This window comes from Arctopsyche grandis, chromosome 11 (genome assembly GCF_051622035.1).
Source record: "Arctopsyche grandis isolate Sample6627 chromosome 11, ASM5162203v2, whole genome shotgun sequence".
Classification (NCBI taxonomy): domain Eukaryota; kingdom Metazoa; phylum Arthropoda; class Insecta; order Trichoptera; family Hydropsychidae; genus Arctopsyche; species Arctopsyche grandis.
Genome location: NC_135365.1, coordinates 12,877,012 through 12,900,363, shown reverse-complemented (window position 1 = coordinate 12,900,363; position 23,352 = coordinate 12,877,012). Strand labels below are relative to the sequence as shown.

The following is a 23,352-nucleotide window of genomic DNA, read 5'->3' as shown; positions in this document are numbered from 1 at the left end:
TTCAAATATACTAAATTCTTTCTCCATTAATAACCGGAAATAAATATTAATAGATAAAAATTCAGGTAAAAAATTACGGTAAATTCATTCAGGGATAATTGATTATTTGTTAAGATTGACGCGTTTTCAATGTCCAGGTCAAAATAAGATAAGAAAAAAATATCAAGTAAGGCACGTTAGAAAGTTAGAAATCATTCCCAGACCCCTTCTAAGAAGTATGCACATTAGGTAAACCCGCTCTTTCTAATGTAGCTTTATTTTTTTTTTTTGATTTTTAAATGCTTTTTATTATTACGAAATTATGTTCACAATACATCTTATATCTATTTTAATAGCTACTGATCTACTGATCATTTTCTATTTTACAATTTTAATTTAATTTGGTTAGAAATTACAGTATTATATTATTCTAATGTTAATCTAAAGCATAATAGGAAAAAGAGCTCAAAAACCTATTTACAATCCTTATAAATGTTCATAATACATCTAATACATAATATTAATTAAAGACTATCTAAAGTCGATGACCTAAAGCAGATTGTGTTTAGGTAATCTGTGTTTATACCTGAAGGGTATAGACATTTTGTTGTAATCACCGAGACTCTTCACAAGTGTGTTAGTATGGTTATTAGTGATTCTTTCATAGAATCTACTGGTTAGTTTGTTAGTAATGTCTGTAACAAACGGAATATTATATATAGCATGCAGTTTTTTCAGGTTAGTATATATGGGTGTATTATAAATTATTTTAAGGGATTTATTTTGTATTACTTGGAGCTTGGAAAGGTTAGTATTCGAGGCGTTATTCCATACAGGTGAAGCATAGGTTAATAATGGTAATATGAGCGCGCGATATAATTTTATTTTATTTAGCGTTGATAAAGAACTATGGCGATTAAATATTGGATATATTGAGGATATACCCCGCATCGCCTTGCATTTCGCTGCCTCAATGTGAGGTGCCCATCTCATTCTTTTATCAAACGTTACTCCTAAATATTTTATTACTGACTGCCATTTCAGACTTTCTCCAGAGGGGATTTTCAGATCTGAACTTGGCTTATGTTTTCTAACACTAAAGAATATGGCGTCTGTTTTGGTTTGATTAATTTGAATTTTCCACTTAGTGAAGTGTTCAGTCATTGTTTTAATTGCAAATTCAAGATTTTTAAGAATAGTGTCTGGTTTTTTGCTACTTGTGAAGCAAGCTGTATCATCTGCATATAGGGCTATGTGACAGTTTTTTGGAATATGTATGTCATTTATATATATGGAGAACAAGAGTGGGCCAAGCAAGCTCCCCTGCGGAACGCCAGCTGCGATTATTTTTGGAGACGATAATTCATTATTTACGCTAACCACTAGCTTTCTACGAGTTAAGTACGATTTGATGATGAGAATTAGGTAGTTTGGTATTTTGTTAATAAGGAGCTTATGAATGAGTCCATCGTGCCAAACCGTGTCGAAGGCCTTTTCTATGTCGAGACATACCATTCCGGTACTTCTCTTCATATTAAAGTTCTTCGTCACGTGTTCAGTTAGTCTTGTTAGTTGTTGGGTCGTGGAATGTCCAGTGCGAAATCCAAATTGTTCATTTATTAATTTCTTATTTACGACTTTAAGTAAACGTGTGTAGATTATTTTTTCCAGAATTTTTGAAAGCGTGCAAAGTAAGCTAATGGGTCGATAATTGGCCGGGTTTTTTGAGCTTTTATCGGGCTTAAGTATGGGAATTACGTTGGCTGTTTTTCAGTATTCTGGGAAATACCCGGTGAGTAAACATGCGTTGAATATTTTAGATAGTGAGACTAAAGCTTTAAATGGAAGTTGTTTGATTGTGATGTTATCTATTGAATCTCGCCCAGGTGCCTTTTTATTTTTTAAATTACGTATTATATTTTGGATTTCACACGGATGCACCAATTTTATATTTTTAGTACTGTTAGTGGGAGTTTTTGTGATGATTTTAATGGACCGGTTGACTTTATTATGCGTTGGTATGTGATTGTAATGTTGTGTGAGTGTGTGATGTTTTTGGAAGGATTTTGATAATAGTTCTGCTTTGTCGCAATCACGCGTCACTGAGATTCCTGCATCATCTAATGGAGGAATCGAGTTTTTTGTCCTGCGAATCGCTTTAGCTAATTTCCATAGAGAGCCATCAACTGAGCTCAATTTTTCTAATTTTTTAGACCAAGCTTCATTTTTGATTTCTTTGATTCTAATTTTAATTTGATATGTGAGCTTATTAATTAATGTTTTCAATGCTGGATTTTTTGATGTTTGCCAAATTTTACGGAGTTTATTTTTACTTTTAATTAGATTTGCAACAAAGTCAGTTATCTCTAATTTGTGTTCAATGTATTGTGTCTTAGGTATGTGAAGGTGTTTGGATCGAGTTATTGATTCCGTTAGGTGTATTATGGAGCTGTCGATTTCGGTTTTGTTTGTGAGTGTGGTAGAAGTTAGAATGGTTTGGTCATTTATGTACGACTTGAACTCTCGCCAGTTAGCTCTCCCGTAATCCCAACTATGCTTGATGATTTCCTCGGGTTTCCCGTCGATTGAGAAGATTATCGGGAGATGATCAGACGACAGGGTTTGAAGGGCATTTGGTGTCGATATTTTTGGGCAGTTCTTGACGAGGACAAGATCTAGTGTGGATGGTTGTGAGTTATTTGTGGGATAGTGTGTGTATGTATCCGGATGAAGTAAGATTGTATCTGTTAGTTGAATGTATTTAAAAAGAGTTGTGCCTTGTTGGTCAGTGTTTACGCAACTCCATAACGGATGTTTGGCATTAAAGTCACCAGCTACCACTACCGAACTACCAATGTTAAATATTTTGTTAAGATCGGATGCCAATAATCGTTTTTGGGGAGGATTGTAAGCGGATGCTACTATGTGATGGGTGTTGTTAATTGTTAGTTCGATGGCGGTTAGTTCTAAATTTTTTAGTGGCGGAGTTATTACGCGACAATGTTTAATTGACGATTTTATAAAAATGGCAACTCCCCCTCCATGCTGTTCTCGGTCTTCGCGATAGCAGTTAAAGTTAGGTAGGTTAATACGGATATGAGGTTTTAAGAAGGTCTCGGAGATTAAAACTATGTCAACACAGTACTCACCGATCGCCGACTCTAGTTCGTCAATCTTATTCTTAAGTCCACGAGCATTCCAAGCTAGAATGTTCAGGCGCCTCCCGTTAATCAAAGACATCGAGATATTCGACAAGCATGAGTGCCAGCTCTAGTTTGTCAGTGCAACCGCTGGCCTTGGCACGAATCTCCTGGAGGATCTTCAACATCTTCGTCATAGACGCCATGGAAGTTAGGTCTGTTGTTGGTTGAATGTTGGGATTGGTTGGTTGGTGGGGTTTTTTAGGGATATTTGGGATATTTGGTGAAGGAGTTTTAATGGTCGGTAGCTTTGGGAAGTTATGATCGTTAACGACCGGGATATTTTGTGGCTGCGCCACTGGGAGTTTCCAAGGGTTGGCTTTGACAATTGATGCTCGATTCTTCCTCGATTCCAGCATTTTCAGATAGCTCTGTCTTTTTGGACAGTCTTTGAAGTTAGCGGGGTGAGATCCTGAACAGCCTGAGCAGACAGCAGGGGTAACTATTCCTTGATTGCATTGTGCGGTGAGGTGAGTGCCGGCACATTTGACGCACTTGGCCTGCCGATTGCAGTTTTTCGCAGCGTGTCCATATTCTTGGCATCTGAAACATTGAGTAATATTTTGTGATTTACTAGTATATTTAACGACACTGACCTTTGTGTAACAGATGTACCGGATTTCTTTAATCTTCTTTGCCGATACCGATGGCTCGAAGAACACCAAGTATAGCTCGGTGGCGTTGCTCCTAGGCTCCTTCGTCTTCATCTGTATGACTTTGGTTACAGGGAATCCCTGTCTGATGATGTCATCTTTAATATCAGCTTCCGGCAATTTCGGCAAGCCACGTACGACACTTTTTATTTCCTTTTCCTCCTTCCTGGAAAAGGTATGGAATTGTCGGTCTGGTGTCAATCCATCCCGAAGTTTTTTAAAGTCTTCAAGACTTTTACATTGTATCTTGACATTATTTTGACCAATGTAAGTCATTGTGAAGTCTTTTATAAACTTCTTGATCGACTCGATCATGCTGCCGTGAGTGCCAGTAGCTGTCATGATGATGGGCGGGATTCTTCCACCGCTTCTGGGGACATCGGAAACTTCCAAGAGGCCTTCAAATTTGTTTTTCTCCTGAATTTTAAATTCAGGAGCAACATCTTTCACGTTCTTTGCCGTATGTTTTGGAAACTGCCACTCGGTCTCCATCTGAGCGGTCTGAGAGCAGCCTGGTTGAGGAGCTTCGGTTGTAGTTATCAGTGTCTTCTTAATTCGCTTTTTCAGGTTGGATCCTCGCATGGTGCCAACATGTGTTCGTTTGGTGTTCGTTTTGTGGGGGGTGTTTGTTTTGTATGTTAAAAGGTGTGGGTTTTTTGACGGTATGGCGTATCGCTGTATTATGAGCGCTCGCACAGAGAGTACGTCTTCGGCACGTCCGTTCTCACGGAGCGTCGAGTGACGAGTGAATGTAGCTTTATAAAGGGCAGTGGTTGTAAGCTTTTTGAAAATATTCAAAATAAAAATATTTTTGTATAATACAAAAAGGTTTTATAAAATTTCTCGAGAAATGAGAATTCTCAATTTGACATATTTTTCGAGAAATTCTTGAGAAATAATTCTCAAGAAGGAATACTAATGGAGAGGTTGGGCTTTCTTGAACTCGATTAGTAAATTGAGTTGGAAAGTTACATTTTTGTTTTGAACACATTCTCAGAGTTATCGTAATACGTTACTCACTACCTTAATTCGTAATACCTAGCAAGTATTAACGCATTATTGAATTCTAAGGTATTCGTAAAAACATCAACATCAAAACATCAATCAAAGTTGTCAAAACACAACTGATATACATATGTATTACAACTGGCGTATTATATTATATATAAGTGTATTTGCGCTTGTAGATACATATAAAATTTGCTAGTTGAGTTGTATCGAATATGAATACGCTTCCACTGTAACATATGTAATATAAAAAATGTTTACTTACATATTTATGTTTATGTGTCTCAGCGTTTACAACAAAACATGAAAATCTTCTTTTAAAAATCGAAACCTTAAGCATTGCCTTTTCTTTATATATCACAATATACATACATATGTATATAAAATATAACAATACTGAAAAAACTAATATTTTACGAGAAAAATCTCCAAGAAGAGCATTTTATGCGACGTTCTCAATCACGAATAACTAGAAGCAATTCTTTACCGCGATCGTGGCAATCTGTAATATCGAACTTGAACATGTAATAAGTTTACACCAGATATTTTATATGTCGGTCCAGCGTTTCCAAAACTTCCGAATTAAATTTAGTACATTACAAATGCTTACGGTCATATACATACGTATGTCTTAGAAAATATAATTTAAATGCAAATGACAAATAGCATAAGTACGTATGTAAATACATACATACACTGTAGACATTTTGCAAATTGTGCAAAAAAAAAAAAAAAAAAAAAAAAAACGAAATTTCTTCAATTATAAATTATTTTTCAAATTTAAATGCCCGTTTATAAAATATGTAAAAATCTCGTCAATGTTTCAATGTACGATATTTAAATTTCATTTCCCTAAAATAATATTATATATAATAATATACTAAAATAATACAATATAAAATAATGCAAACAACACTCGACATTATACATCCACTCCTCTAGGCTTAAAAACTGAATCTTATATAAATAATATATTAGTTATCAAAAGGAAATCTTACGGTTTTGATAAAGTACCAGTTGAAGAGACAAATTCCTAAGATTTTTTTCCCTACAGATGGTACTTTGAAACAATTCCTCGTACTTATCTAATAACAGCAACATCAGATATCTTCACGATCTTCATCATCGGTCATTATAGACTCAAACTTAAACAAAAAATTAACAAAATATTAAAAAGCAATACACAATTTTTATTTTAAACAAAAAATTGCATCTACATATACCTACATATAGATATTATTTGTATTTATTTGGTTTGGTAAAACTTCGTTTGACTTGGTCAGTAAATAGATGATCACTTAGATACATTAACTGTCACTGACTGCTTGACGATTGTCTGTTTGTTAAAAAATACTTAAAATAATAAGCGGTTTACTCATCGTTAATTTTTATCTACATATAGGCATATAAAACACTATTATCATTAAATTTTCATACAAGTTATTGACCATTTAATTGAACATTATAGCCAACTATTTAAATTGATTCCTATGTTATACATATCATATACACATGTACAAACAATATACAAATATTCGTTCCGCGGCACACATTTTGGCAAACTCTATAACAAAGTTTACATTTGGAATTTCATTCTAGTGTGAGCACGTTGTATACACATATATGTACATCTGTACATGTTGACCAAACTCTCCGGTATGTATACAAATTTATTATTATATTTAGGTACATTTATCCGCTCTACGTCGATTTATCGCACATAAGATCCAATAATACTTTCCCGACACTCGTTCTCACGCCGATATTTATACCGACTAATAATACCAAACTCTGGTGTAATTACACGTACATGTATATGCAAAACTGAGGTCTCGAATGGGCTAGGGGCGCTTAATCGCCATAACTTGTAAATCTCGCATGTCGATTCAATGCGAAATTAAAGTTATTATCATGGAAATTCGCAGCGAAATTGACTTTGGATTATTTAAGAAGACTTGACAACGCCTTTCGCGAGAGCACATCGCACAAAACATTTTACGCTCTACGTACTACAGTGAACTTTTAGATTCATTAACATGAGAAAATAAGGTTAGCTGGAAAGGCCTTCATCCTACACACCCGGTAATACGTGTGTGAGGATTCGTAGATCTCCCCGCATACGCGTGCGACTAAAGTTCGCAATCTAGCTCGGTAACGTTGGCTCGATAATCCGGTAAACCCTTCAATGCGAACAATTACCTCGTTTCTAAGATTCACATGAACCCTTCAATTCAACAGTGAACCAATTCGATTTGAATCTACCATTTCGAAGTGGAAATCTAAGCCGTAATTTACCGTGAAAGATAAATACCTGACAAAAAATAAAATAAAAACACAAATTACACTGTTCGACAAATGACGATTTTTTTTTGGTTCAGAGACGAGATATGACTTTTCTTATAGATCTATGCCCAGTGAACATGAATCTAGTAATAAAAAATTTTGATTGGCTCGAGATCCGTTTATTTTATCGAGGTAAGCCAGTTATCAATATAATTTTTGTTTTTAATCCACAAGAATAGTCGAAATATGATTTTTCTAAGTAGAATTTTATTTAATTCTCATATAAAGACAATTTAATATATTATCCTTATTAATTCAATTCAGATTCGTGTAAATACGAGTAAATACTAGTAAGAGCTTTTAGCTCGCAATTTTACCGATTTAAAATTCAGCTCACTTCCAATTAATTTTTTTAAACGAAAACAAAAAATAGTGTGGCCAGAACACTATCCCAATAAATATTTTTCAAATGAAAATACGTACTTTTGATTTGAACTGGATGACTATTTAGAGAGATTTGAAAGCTGAAAAGTACTAAAAATGAAAAATCCGACTATAGATTCCAATATTAATTTTGAACAGGAAATTGACAGATTTTGAGACATCGACCGAACAATACATACATACATACATATATCAACACATATGTATATAGAAAAATCGCGCGATTTAAAAAACACATATATCTCCGAAAGTGCGAAAAAATGCACTCCATACTAATTTCATACGTCTCTTTATTTCTTCTTCTTTACTACCGGACATGTCAATTATTTGACCTAAACATAAATAATTATTTACTACTTTCTATTGGTTGGCAAGCTTTTCGTTATTCTAGTTTGTCGAAATATATTAACTTACTAATAATCGTTTATTTACCTTCTCACTATGGACTCAACTGAAATTTGGTATAAACAAAATTTGGCATTCATTTCTTCAACATTTTACTATTACTATGTAATAATGGCAATTTTAAATATGTTAACTAACATGTAAAATTGACTAGCGTAGCTGTATATTATGAATAAAGTAGTCTTTTCCTGCAATTCTGTACCGAGCTGTTATATAAACAGACCTTAAACATGCACGATATCGCGCATCATTTTTATCCAATGTATAAAAAAAATCTTGTAAAAATAGGCAACGATATATTACAACTACTTTTGCTTTATGATTTTTATTATACCTTTATTTGTACAAAAATTGCGTTATCAAAAAATTATATGTAGGTACTTCGTATACAATAATTCAGAAAAATTTATATACTTTGTTTTATACTGAAAGCCCATTCTTTTTATAGTTTTTATATGCACAACTTTTCTATGTAAACTACGAAATGAAAATATTTTTTTGGCGTATGGATAAAATATTGTCATTTATCAGAAATTGCTAGCTATTTCGTATTTCTTTCGGAAAATCTTATGTCGTCGTAGAATGTGATTTTGTACTGATATCGAAATTTTACATACATATATTTGTTTATGATTATAAGACAGGGCTTATTAATTTTATCATAAATACATATGTATTTTATAACAGTCTAAAATATAAATTTTATTATTATATATGTAAAAATGAGGGTGAAAAAAAGTAGCTGTCATAACTATTTAACTGTTATTTGTGAAGGGGTGGTAGAAAACCAAGTTAGGATAGCTAGCCGTCATCGCTTTGATTTGACACAAGATTACGATGTAATTTTTAATGAGTTCGTAAATGATTAAACTTCTCTAGCTTCATGTCGGATTCATTTAATTACTTCAATGTTAGCTAAGATATCGTATGTTGGTAAGATATCAAAGCGACCTAAAGAGTGGAAATGGTTCAAAATGTCACTGAAATGTCACTGAACTAACAGAGTTAGGCTAATAAAAAGATTGTGAAAATATCATCTATTACTTGATTTTTTTTTAATTATTTATTTATATAACTAAAGTTTGGATCATTGTGGTATTACAGGAATTCCTAATGCGCCACAATGAAAGCATAAAATTATAAAATTTCGTTTAAAATAGATCCTAAAATTTCGTTTGAAATAGAAGACGGGTTGTCTTCTTATAGAATGTTTTAATTCCGTATCGCACAAGGAAGTTAAGCCTGCATACAGACATACATATGTACATACATATTTTACGTATTATATGAAACATTTTGTTTGTTGCATTTCTATTTGAGAAAAAATATTTCTCATTATACCTATATATATAAACGAAAACGTATACGAATTTACGTAAACATTACAGATTTAACTTAATTGACATTACAATCTATATAAGGATGAGCTCTTTTCTGAGAAATATTTTATATAAATCCTCGGATGACTTATTCCACGTAAGCGTGGATAGGCTATACGTTTTCGTATACGATCGCGTATAAATTTCAATATGAGCTTTTATACCGAAGTGTTTTCTTATACGAGGAGCTTTCCCTTTTATCCGAATCGACGTAATAAAATCCCTGGATTGTTTCGAACCACAATGGCGTTTTCCGGGGTGTGTAGTGCGACTGAAGACGAAAATATACGTCGACCCAGATGAAGACGAAAAAGAGAACGCACACATGAGAATCAGCCTCTCGTGGAAAATGCGACGAAGCACAAAAGCAACACGTAGTCTCATATATTATGTATATGTATGTATGATACATATTATATAATAGTAACAGATGCATTTTTGAATACTGTGCCCGACAAACATATCAAATTAAATTGTCGTTAATTATATTTAAGTTATTTATTAAAAAAAAAAAAACAATTGAATAATTTAAAATATGCGTTTTTCTTTTTTTTATACTATTCAACATGTAATCAGTCCACAATCGCTCTATCTTCTATGGTCTATCTTCACATAGTCCCGAGCAACGCCGGGTAAAAGCCGCTATATGTTATGTAATGAATGTTAAAATGTTTATATTATAATGTTGATAATTCGATATGCGTGCTATGGCCAAAACGTCTAAGGTAACTTTTTGACGTCTCTATGCTCAAACCAATCGATCTTTGATTTTCACTCTCCGATTTTAAATTTTTGCCTTGATTTTGGACAGAGCGTTTATTCGGAAATTTTACGAACTTTATATTATACTATTTTTTTATAAGCCATTTGCAAGTTATCCCACAACGTCAAGGTATTTAATTGTATGGAATCTGCAATCAGCCGTAAAAGGCGTTTGGCGAAAGATAAACTTATGCCTAGTTTTTCTTATTGTATGTCAGAATCGTAATAATATATTTTTCATTTCGAAAATTTGTATATAATTTATGTACATAAAACAGTTGTTTCATTTGCGTGATCAGCAGGTCTAGTCAGAAATTTGCCCAACTTCCACATTACCAACCATAAATCATCTTAAATTAATCTGATATTCGGTCATATAAACAGTATTGAACGTATATTCAACCTAAATTCTTAGTGAAAAAGATATTTATAATATATTATTTAAACTTAGCTTAACATATGTACATACGTATGTATGCTCGATCCTGAATTTGATGCTTTAAACCACAAGTATAACAAGTATGTCAACTCCATATACTATATACATATACAGTCGTGGACAAATGTATAAGGCCACGTCTAGAAAATGTTTTTGTCCTCAGAGAGAAGTGGTTTCTTTCAGACTGCAGCCCCATAATCCAGCTTTCGTCAGTCGTCTTCTTACGGTTTGAGAAGAAAATTTTATATTTCATTTCACTTTTATTTCTCCTGCTTGTTAAAACGGTCCGGTCCATTTGTCGGACTTTTAAAGACATGTTCGTTAAAATGAGACTTTAGCGCAGTGCTCTCTTCCTTACTCTTCCCGTATTTGATCGTTTTTTTTTTATAGAATCAATTTCATTGTACACTTTAAAAGTCGTTTGGACCGCACATTCCGATAATGTTAGTTATATGGAAATTTTCATCCATCCTGACCCTTGAAAATGAATTAAAAAAATCTCAGTCCCATTTCCTTTACTAGATTCCCATGTTTTTGGCATTTGGCAATAAAAGAAGACGCACTTAATTAAAAAATAAATAAATAAAAATTAAAACGATAAAAACAACGCAACTAAACCACTTGTCTCAAAACACTGATTTGTGTAAAAAGGAGAATTTCATATATTTTTTAAATAATAAAAAAACCCAATGAAAATAAAGTAGGGTTGAACAATAGCGGAATTCTTAGTAAGATGTGATACAGGTAGTGGCTGTTTCAAATGCTCGAGTATTTTCGGTCAAAAGCATTTTGACAAGTGGTCTATTATATTTGTCTACGACTGTATATATACATGTATTTCACCCACGTGCACTTCGACTCCATCTCATTATTCCAAGGATATCATTTTACGGTTATTTACATATACCATATTTCTCGCACTTATAATTAAAATTTCACATCATAACACAAGGGAATATTGAATTTGAAATTTAAATGTATTCCCTCAAAATCGCTCAACTCCAAAACCACTGAGAAAATCAAATAAATTTTCCAACTATTTCAACGATTGGATCCCCAAACCTTTCGACCATAATCCGAACCGAGCTATGATAAATTACATACATACGTAGATAGGTATTTACATGATCGGTGACACAGTGTATGGATAGTATTGTATGATTTGAGTTTTAATACTGGAAAAGTAGTCCGGCAAGCGTGAATTTTCCGGGTTGCGCTCATATCCGCTTTCCACCCGTGGAGTTTTCCACCGTCGGATAATACGGCCCAGACGGGGAATTGGTTTCGTCGTATGAATTATTCAAACGGCATAATGTGACTGGATAGCGGGCCCTTACCCAACCTGACGAAGGAAACCTGGACGAAAAGACTCTTCCACACTTTATGTACGTTCGTCCAGATTCCCACCCTAATGATATTAACCGGAAAGAAGCGAATTCGGCGCTTTTGAGACGACGAAGCACAGGAAATCTGGACCGTTATAACCGCTATTTGCTTCATAAATTATTAATCAGTACAGACTGGGCAAGTGAGTGTGCTAGCTTCTCGTCTTTTTTTCCACGCGTCATAACATATTCATGAACATAGGTCGTTTCTTATATACCAAACAATCAATCTGAATCTGAAATTAAAATTAACCACCACAGTACTGAATAAATATAAATGGATTATAGGACCATAGTTTATTTACTACAAGAAGTTTATGGGGTTTGATATTGATAAATACGTCTATTTGTTGGTTTTATAATTCGTACCAAACCAATCAAATATTGAGTACATTCTTATTGTATGTATATACAATATAAGAGCTTATAACATAAGCTTTAGGCTAAAGAAGGGATTATTTATGGGCGCATGGGTTGTATGCCACTTTGTATTTATACAAAGTACACACCAATTCTGAAAATTTTGATTGCATATGGAATATAAAATATTTAATAATTAAATATAGCTATAATCATCTCCATGGATGTTATTAATTTTTAAATTTAATAAAATGCTACAAAGCCAACATTTCCCTAAATATCGGCTAACCGGTTCAAGAAAAATCACCGGCAACCATTAGTTTCCGGCTATTTGGAACCCCTAGTTTCAATGCATGTTCAGTGGTTCGGAATTTTGTTTAATTTAATAATCAAATAAGCTGTATTAATGCAAATGAATCAATTGAATCAAAGCGTGCAAGTAATTTTCATATTTTTAAATATTTGGTATAAAAATTATGTAAATGGTAAATGGGTATAACACTATTAGAAATATAGCTTTTGATCATTCTAAAACTTGCTTCAAAAAGCAGATGGTATACTATGGGCAGATATAACAAAAAAATGAGGCCCTTTACATAACTTTATTTTTCTTCTTGCTGGATGAAACGATTAAAAATACAACGTAGCTCCGGCACAAAAAAATTGTAATCACTCTAAAGAAAAACTTTTAATTAAGCACAGTTTAAATGTCGAGACAATATTACGCAAAAAAATTAATTAATCTTTCGAGGTCCGGAAATATCTTGTATGAAATATGCATACAAAGAACACTTTCCTGTAATAATTTCCATTAAAGCGACGACATTTCACTGGTGAACAAAATAATTCATACCGCACATACATACATACATAAATATTTACCAATGTAAGTAGTTTAAAACGAGCAATGCATTACTCGTACGGGAAACTAATGAAAAATTCCTTCGCATGGGAGTACCCTTTGTAAGTCTCGCAGGGCTGGCATAGGGATTTAGGGATTTGGGTATCAGACCGGCAACGAACGGACGGGGAACTCATCGCGAAAAATAATGGCACAGGGATGATGCCGCGAGGGGGAGAGTATTAACGAAAAATAATTTATTTGTGCCGAAGAAGCCGTTCCGGTCCTGGAGACCTCAATCCCTTCGTTATTAACCATAGAGAGGCATCGAGCCTTTTTAATAGGATCGCGGAACGTTTTGTCTCCCTTTTTTCTTCCGGTCGTATTACTCCTGCTACATCATCGGGGATTATTTCATTCCGGGAAATACGTTTATGTTGTTTATGTATTTAGAGTAAAAAATATACGAAGCATTAGATATAATCGGAAATTTTCGATATATAATCCGACTGACAACAATCACTCACAAAAAAATTAAGTTATTAATTTATACTAATGTGTAAATTCATTCTATATTTTGGTTGTATTATTAATCGACGAATATTGTGCTTAGATCCATGAATGAATATTGAATATTATCAACATGAATATTGAACTTGAATCTCTCAAGTCCTATGGCCATCCCACTGACTAATAGGGATTTTACGGTATTTAACCCTTTGCCCGCGACTACTTTCGTGGTACTTTTTTAGCGATTTTTCTTTAATAGAGGCTTCGACCATAAATAAATATATATGTATATATTGTAAGATTAATTCAAATGAACAAATATCTCAATTGAAACCTTTTATAGTAGAAAAAGTATTTTGTTTGACGCATGACGTCTATAGCGGTCGTCCGCAGGCAAAGAGCTAACAAACCCTTTTAAAATCTACATATATTATGAGTAATTGTACCGAGAGGGTGTCTTTTCATTTCTGCGTGGACAATATCGCGCCGACATTTCAGCGCAATACAACTGAGTGCAGCGACATTTCGACGTGCGACATTCGGGCGTGAAGTCATTTTTACTATTATTATTTATTTCAATCGAACATGTGCACTCGCCTTTACAGATCGCTCCAAAGCGATGAGTGTACTAATATATGTAGATATAATTAATGCACGCGTTTTATTCAATGCGAATTCATACAAACATCAACCACAGTGATATCTATGAATAAATGTGTGTAGCATTTTATTATTGAAATTGGCGAACCTCAAAACGCTGAATAATTTGAGATTTGTAAGAGAGATTGGAAAGAAAATGCCAATTGACGCTGCGCTCAGTTGTACCTTGCCGAAATGTCGGGGCGATATTGTCCGCGCGGAAAAAACGGGGTACCATTATGAGGGATTGTTGAAAAATTGGAAAATTGTGGATTCAATTTGCATAATATTGTACATACATATGTACATACATTTATTTTAATATATGTTCATCTACATATTTATGTATGGCTCAAGGTCTCAATGAACTCAAAGGCAGAAGCAAACTTTAATTCATGTCATCAGGGATCTACCAACTGGCATATTATGTATATATGTATAAATAAATGCTAATTCAAAACAGAGAGACTTCAAACTTGGGCCATCAAACCAGCAATAAATATTCAGTGTAGTCAAATTTATATAAATTTGTACATAGAATCATTCATTTTACGTGTTACAGTTGAAGTGTTTCTTCCAGTTGTAATATATTTTGACTAGTTGGAATATATTCCGTCTAACCCACGTCGATTCAAAGGGCGAATTAAATTCCAACTGATCAAAATATATTACAATTGAAAATACAGTACAACTAAAAGTTAGTACCAGGTAAAGGAGAAGTTAGTAAGGTAAATTGAGTTGGAAAGTCACATTTTTGTTTTGAACACATTCTTGGAGTTTTAGTAATACTGTACTCGTTACCTTTATTCGTAATATCTAGCAAATATCAATGCATTATTGAATTCTAAACCATTCATAAAAATATCAGAGCTGTCAAAACTCAACTAGTATATTACAACTGGCGCACATTATTGAAAGCGTATTTACGCTTGTAGAGATATAATTTACTACATAGTTGAATTGTATTCGAATATGAACGACCTAAAACGCCAGTTGAAATATATTACAACTGAATATACACTTCGACTGTAACATATGTATATATTGAAATGGATGTATGTATGTACATATGTATGTACATGGGGGTCTACGTGACGAGCCGGAATGTTAAATTACCGAAAACGCAAATATCGGAAGGCAAAGACCGAAAATCGAAAGATCTTAAGTCGAAAGATCAAAAGTATTAATACGGGAGGAAAAGCCTGTTCCTCTTGTTCCTGTTGGATCCTGCTCACGCAAATTAAGTGAGTATGTACCGTTTACCATGCACCCTTTTTTTATCTTTCGACTTAAGATCTTTCGATTTTCGATCTTTGCCTTCCGATATTTGCGTTTTCGGTAATTTAACATTCCGGCTCGTCACGGAGACCGGTACATAGATATCATGATAATAAATCGTGGAAATATAATTAATACATAATACGTATGTATATGACTACCTATGTTATTTTCAAGTGTACATACATATGTATTATGTACTTCAATTATAAAATTTGTATGAAAACCATACCACCACCGTGTATTGTATATATTACTATTTATATAAAATTTAAATAGTTCGCAGTAATTATAACGAAGGTTTAATTGGCCAGTCGTTAGTGTAATTATCACCGCGCTAGCACTTCAGGGAAATCGTCTAGGACGTCCCCACCGACTTGTTGACGACATAACGAACATAATTTTTCCATCTTGGACCTCCAGTGGCATTTTCGGAATTTTCCAGAATGCCACACGTGCTCGAGAGCCATGTGCGAAACGATTTAACCGAATGAAAACAAACGTGTGCTCAATGTCACGTACAATATACGTAATACTTTATTTGCGGCACCAACGAACAAATCACGAGCACGTTTTAATTAAAGCAAAACTGAAATCGCAATACAAATATTACAAATATTACCATAATCGGATTAGGCACGTGCAATACGTAAACACGCGATTGGTAGTTAAATACGTGAGATGCACAATTTCCGTTTACTGCAACCTAACGCGCAGATTGTAATTTCAATGCACGGATTGTAATTTCAAAGCAATAAAAATCGCGTTAGCTTCGAAAGTGTAATTAAACGTGATATTTTTTGTAAAGTTGATTTTTGCAAATCATGCAATGATTAATATATAAAATGTTTCCATTTGACATGTTATGTCATACACATATTATAATATATTCATATCATATTGTATGTACATGTCACCGTCAAACTATATGTACATATATAACAAGTTGTAATATATTTTATCTGGCGCTTAAAATAATTAGTATTTGAATAAAAATTAGATTTGTTTCAACAGGCGAAAATGCAGTTTCATTGGTGCTCGCCAGTAATTACATACATACATACATACATACATACAAATATGAACCGTTATATTTGAAAGTGGCCAATTTTTGGTTACAAAAACACTTTTTCTATTTGACCTTACTTACTCACAAATTATGATCACTTCTTTTAAAAACTATATTAATTCGGAATTCGGAATTTAATATTAAATTGATGCTATAAATCAATACTAAAAATAGTTAAAATATTCATTTTTAGAATGAAGCTTTAATGAAACTAAAATATTTTCAATGAGTCACCTTTGATAATGTTACGTACGCCGTGGATTGAGCGAATTGTACTTAGACCAACGGATATCTGTTATCGGTTAACTAAATGCATGCACTTACTTCCAAATATTATATCTGGACTCTAAGTGCATTTAGGCTAAACAATGACCGTTATTAGTTATTTCTCAGAATCGGTACGGGAAGACCCAATGTCTTGGAAATACATATCCGAATACGTGACTATACAACAGGTAAACAGATTAGGCGTCCTGAGAGATCTACCCTTTATAAGGCGGTACGTAGGCGATATAATTCATTCTGGACTGAGCAGTGACAATACGTGTATCTCCTGAATCATCAATAAATGCTGTGATACGACTGTTGGCTTTTACTTGGATCCTCCACCCACCCCTACGGAACAATATATTTTTACTTTATCTATGTACGTAGTAACAATAGATGAAGTTTTGTGATCATGCGAAAATTTGAACTCGAGATTTTGACTGATTCGAACTCAGAATCGAATACTGATCACGTTTTCATGATCTAGAAAAAATGTGTGTGTGTGTGTGTGTGTGTCTGTGTATTTCGGGGATTTTTTGAATACCTATTCCTATCGAACTGAAACTTAGTATCGGTTACTGAAATTCTTATCGACACGACGCAAATTTTTTTGTTTACAGAATGCTGTAGGATTTAAAAATACGTTAATGTTACTTACTTTTATGAACTATTCGTGGTTTTACTCGGCTTCTCTCGGTATTTGTAATATAAATTACTTAAACATGGTAAAACAATCTAATAGTAAACTTTAATTTGTTTTGTTTATTAAATTCATTTGAATCGAAAAAAAATAATATTCACCGATATCAATATCATCGTCACAGAAACTTTGATTTGTTTTCGATATTCCCACCCAAACATTACATAGTTACATACGTCTCTTTCGAAATTATATATTAGATGGAAAAAAGTTTCATAATACGGCAACCCTAAGAAAATCAGGTCGCATTGAAAGCCAAAGTTCTGTGAATCATATTCAAAATGTGGATGAAATAATCGGAATACAACGAAAATATGTTATGCAATCAAACTTTGTTTTTTCAAAAGTTCAACTTTGTTTCAAAATCACAAAATGACGTTTTTGATTCGTCAGCGTTCAAACTTATTTTAAGTGCGCTTAAATATATTTTTTAGTCTTTTGACATAAGTAGGAAAGATATTGTCCTGTAATGGACGTTTTATATGCTGAATATGATACAATTTTATATATGTATGTATGTATACTGCCAACAGTATATGTACATACATAGCTCAATAGCTGCGTTATTGCTAACCACCGAAAGTTTCGCGTATTCGAGCCCTGATTTGACCTCAATTAAAAATAATTTATTCGGAGTATTTCTATAATGCTGCTGATCATACTTGGGTATTTGTGGCTCCATGTCGGTCATTTCCAATCATAGCTTGCCAATTTATCTGATTTCATTGTTGAAACGGTCCCTCATCAAATTGGAAAAAACCAGCCCCACCAAAGAATATAATTTAAAATCTATAATCTACTAATTTATATATTTTAAGGGCAACCCTAATGTAAAATATAAATAAATAATATCTTAATGTATGACCAGTCAGATTGTAAATCCATTGTGTCGTTTGAAATAGCGACGTTGGATAGATGATTTTTTTACATAGTTTTGCCACAGTGACATTCACAGAATACGCGTCACTGTGACCAAACACATAAGTATAATACAAATACTATATATAATAATACAGAAATATAAGCATAATACAAATACTATATGTAAGAAAATTAACAAGACATCTACATACATATGTTATACATAGATAATTTTTTTTAAATCATATTCAAATAGTGGTGACATAGTGGATAGGATGGTTTTTGCCAATTTGATGGAAGAACTGCTTCAACAATGAAATCAGATAAATTTACAAACTCTGATAGGAAACGATCTACTTGGAGTCGCGAATAACCAAGTCTGATCAGCAGCATTAAAGATTAGCACGGTATCGAACCCGGTAGCTTCTCGGTGCTTAACATTAAAGCCCGCTTTAAAAGTCAAGGAATTTGACCCTTGAAGCCCTCAACATGAGGCCACCGCCCCCCCCCCCTCCCCCAATGAATACAGTCTCAGAGACCCTTTCGTCGGAGAACGAGACGGTTGTTCATGAATATAAACATAAACGGTGCTTAACATAAACGCAACCAACGAGCCATGTCCTCCATTTCAATATTTGAAGACAAAAATCTCCGTATTCGATAAATGCTAAACCAAGCCTGGCCAGCCAAGTTTGGCCAGCAGCATTAAATATTATACTCGGAATAAATTATTTTCAATCGCGGTCAGCTCACGGGGTCGAACCCGGTGACTTCTCGGTGCTTGGTATCAACGCAACCACCGAGACATGCTGCTGGCTGCTGGCTTTTAATTCATCAAACATATTTCAACACTTTGACTGTAACACATACATATGTATGTATATGCATAAAGATATTATTTTTTATATAAAAAAGCATTATTAAAATAAATAAAATTCAAAAAAACTATAATAAAAAAATACTTCGAACAAAACTGAAATTCAAAATTACCCTCATTCTATATTGGAGTAAATTAGTTTCCCATGGCATACGGGGTCGATTTTGTGCATCGAAAACTTTTTAATAACTGGCTGGCTAATAAAACTTGCGTCGAGCTTTTCCATCAGCAGATACAGCGATCGACAAGGGCGCAGGGAGGTGCGCTTCTAGGTCTACAGGGGATTCGCCCTCAGCCCCTGGGCACCCGATATCATAGGGGTGAAAGAGGTGGGGAGGTTCCAGCCTCCAGTAGCGGGCCGGCTGCCGAACCGAGCGCAACCGAACCAAAACGCAAAAGAGCTTTCCCGCCTATATCCAGGGAAAAGCTCAACGGATCGTTCGGGCAAACATCATTAAAACATCATTAAACACTTTTAACAAACCCCACCGAGCTAACTAGTATCATAGTAGTTGTGACACATTATCCAATCTTCAAAAAAATATATTAACACTCACGATTATTTTCGATTAAGATTTAAATACATAACTATTATTCGTTTTTAATTGCTATTATTATTGCTTGATTTTGTGCGATCGACAGCTTTTAAAGAAGCTTTCGCATTAAATTCATCTGTTTCAACGGCCGAGGAAAAACTTTTCAACGGGAAATCGGTTCAGCCTAAGCGACGCAACAAGTTGATTTTCTCGCATTGTGAGCGATTTCAAATTGCCGCTTCAAAACAATAAACAAATTAAACGTTCGAGGATTATAAACATGTAAGTAGTCTTTTTTTACTAAAAATTTTGTTGATTACTTTTTCGACAATCATTTTTCGAATCATTATCATATTTAAACACACGAAAACAATAAAAAATCTATTTATTTTTACACACATATGTACATATGTACCTATATACATATACTATCATCACCATTTATAGTTCACTTCTCATCCATTTCTGGATGAAGGCCTTCACTATCCACTTTCTCTATCCACTTCTGGATGAAGGCCTTTTCAAAACGTTTAGATTCGTCTCTGTTTTACACAACTCTCATCCATCTCACCCTTGCATTTTTTTTATTCTGTGTATATAAATATATTTATTTAAATGTATGTTATTCTATGTAAATTTCTGAAATTTCATGAATCTATCTACTATGATATATAAAGAAAATTATTCCATCAATTTCGAAGACGAATTTTCGGCTATATAAAATGTAATCGACTAAAAGAACAGTTTATAAGTCAATTAAACATCAAAGATGTACGAAATTGCGTTTGCGAATTTTCTTAAATCGATCACATCAATATCAGACAAATTTAATATTCTAAAAATATTGAAAAAAAAACTTTCCACGGAGACGGCACGGCAACGCCCTTTTGAATATTAAAATATGATGTGTGTGTATTTATAAATATGTCCAATTTAACTTATTTAGAAAGCTATTAGAATTTAATATGCTACTTGTAATTCAAATCGTCCTAAAACTACAGTTTGGCAATTTTCAGAACACTAAATTCAGTAAACATAATAAATATTTGCTTGAAATTCAAACGATCAGACTCATTTATATGTAGATAAATTAATTGGGTTTGGATATTATATTCATATAAATTTCAAATTTTACTTTTGTTTTAAAAACAAATATCAATTCCGATTGATTACCCAACTAATATTTCTTTAACATTTGTTGCTTACAATTACTATTCGATTGATTGCAATTATGTTTGCAAAATAATCAATATAGGTATATATACAAATGGTAATTGATAATAATTGGACAAACAATTGTCGCTTATTTTATTATTATAATATTTTTAAATTGCTGCTTCGAAAAAAAAAAACAAGTGAATTGTTTTGACGCCTACACAATTTTCTATTAGCATTCTATTAATAATATGTATATACATATATTTCTAACAAAAATGCAACAGCATATATGCAAAAATACACACACAGACTGGGAATACTAAGCTACCACTGTGCAGATGCGATTCTCCAATAGTATATGAATAATTCGACCGTGGCCTATTTACGTTTGAAATCATTGCAGCCGAAGACCATGACCTGTTCACAGCCCCAATCCTGTCGATATTCAACTATTATATCCATTTCCAACAATCAAAGCACCAAGATGGCATGCCGATAAATAGACAGCGTATTAGAATGAAGCTGAACCAGTATCGAGGCTTCACTGAACACTAACTTATGATCGAATTTGATATTACGAATTAATTATATAAGCGGGCGCAGGTCTCAAAACATTGAACCTGTTTGATCACTCTCCATAATTACGACAATTTAATTATCATATTGTAATTGTATTGAAGATATTAAGCTTTTCAATGTGAATATGTGTGTAAATTTCTTTGACAAATTAATTATAATATATTAGCTACTGTTTGGGCAAACAATGAGAGAGCAAAGCAAAGTTGAATTACATATTATATTCCTAAAAGGAGACGGACATATTTATTTACGTACATAAAAGTGAAATATTTGATACGTCATTTCGATGCCTATTATAGATTATTTTTTTATTACTCCTTTTCTACTCTGACTTTTTTTTCTCAAAACCAACCAGCAGCTCTGGTTAAAATTTTAGACGTTTTAAATGAGATAAAAATAAGAATTTCGGTTTGTCTTCTCTGGGACATACTGTCGGATAATTCGTGTGAATAATAGTCTTCGGCGGTGGAACGTGCTTTTTCCAGGAAAGAGGGCGTTTTGGGGCTAACTACAAAGCTAGGGCAAACTACAAAGCTAGAGAGCAAAAAAAAAGGTTCACCATAAAAATGAACAATGGTGCGCAGGGTCGCGCCGGCCTATGGTGACTACTACCGACAGAATTTATTTTGGTACACTTCGCTTAAAAATATTTGCTTTATTGCCCTTAAACAAATTAATAGGAATACTTGTCTTCATATGTTCAATGCCTTTGCCTTCAATATTTTTTATATCCATCATTCCAGAATGCCTTCAATATGTTTTATATCCATCATTTCTTTATCAATCCATCCGGCTAAATATTGCTACACAAAAAGCTAAAATATTGCATCTTTTCTTCTAAGAGTCACTATTTCAGCCTGACGGTTAGTGCAAATTTAAAGTTTTTTAGTTTTTTTTAATAGTGGGAAGTGTCACTACATTTAACAAAAATAATTCGTAAAATTTCCTTGCGCGATAGAGAAATCGGCGAGTAAAGTTATACCTGCTGTGGTTACCTATTATTCAAGCTTGGGCCAGAACGTCTGGCCCACAGTGTTCAAAAAATTAAAATGTTACCACTATGATCATGTAAAAGATTTCTAAGCCAAAGCGTCATTAACAAATTATATATGTTACAGTGAAATTATAATATTACTGCCTCAAGCAATGAGTATGGATGTAACAACAAAATTACAAATTGACTTTTCAATGTCAGTGGATTTGTAATTCGAACGCTAATGCACCATGCGATAGTGAACGTCGTACTACCAACCTTAACATAACCTAACCTAACCTTAAATAAATAAAACCAACCTTATCTTAACCTAACCTAACATAACCTTAAATAAATAACAGATGCTACTCTCTACCGATATCATGCAGGAGTGCTAGTCTCTACAGGTGGCGCGATTTGTGTGGGCGATACACTCACAATAATCTTAAAATAATGGCATTCCACTATCACCCAACTGTCAAAAATTATAATTTCACTAATATAGGCCAGTGAATATGTCATTTCTGTGGTGAAAATATAACTATACCCAGTGAAAATGTAATTAGATATGATTTCGCTGAAACGCCAGTGTAATTATAATGTTACTGTGACATCTAATATATAATTTCGAAAGAGACTTTGTATGTATACATATATTTAAGGTTGGTTGGTAATCGAAAACAAATCAAAGTTTCTATGACGACGATCCGATTGGTTGAATATATTTTTTTCGATTCAAATAAATTTAATAAAAAAATAAATTAATA

General features: G+C 33.4%; 1 protein-coding gene across 1 annotated transcript; it reads right to left on the bottom strand.

The window, feature by feature from the left end:
- Positions 1 to 276: 276 nt before the first annotated feature.
- LOC143919257 (uncharacterized) lies at positions 277 to 4,573 on the bottom strand. The gene is made up of 2 exons (XM_077441470.1): positions 3,129 to 4,573; positions 277 to 674 (listed from the first exon to the last, which is right to left on the bottom strand). The coding sequence occupies exon 1, from the start codon at positions 4,412 to 4,414 to the stop codon at positions 3,206 to 3,208; it is 1,209 nt and encodes a 402-aa protein (XP_077297596.1). The 5' UTR covers positions 4,415 to 4,573; the 3' UTR covers positions 277 to 674; positions 3,129 to 3,205.
- Between the last annotated feature and the right edge of the window lie 18,779 nt (positions 4,574 to 23,352).

Excerpts from the sequence above, each read along its gene's own strand:
- LOC143919257 (XM_077441470.1), bottom strand. The coding sequence starts at position 4,414 with ATGCGAGGATCCAACCTGAAAAAGCGAATTAAGAAGACACTGATAACT.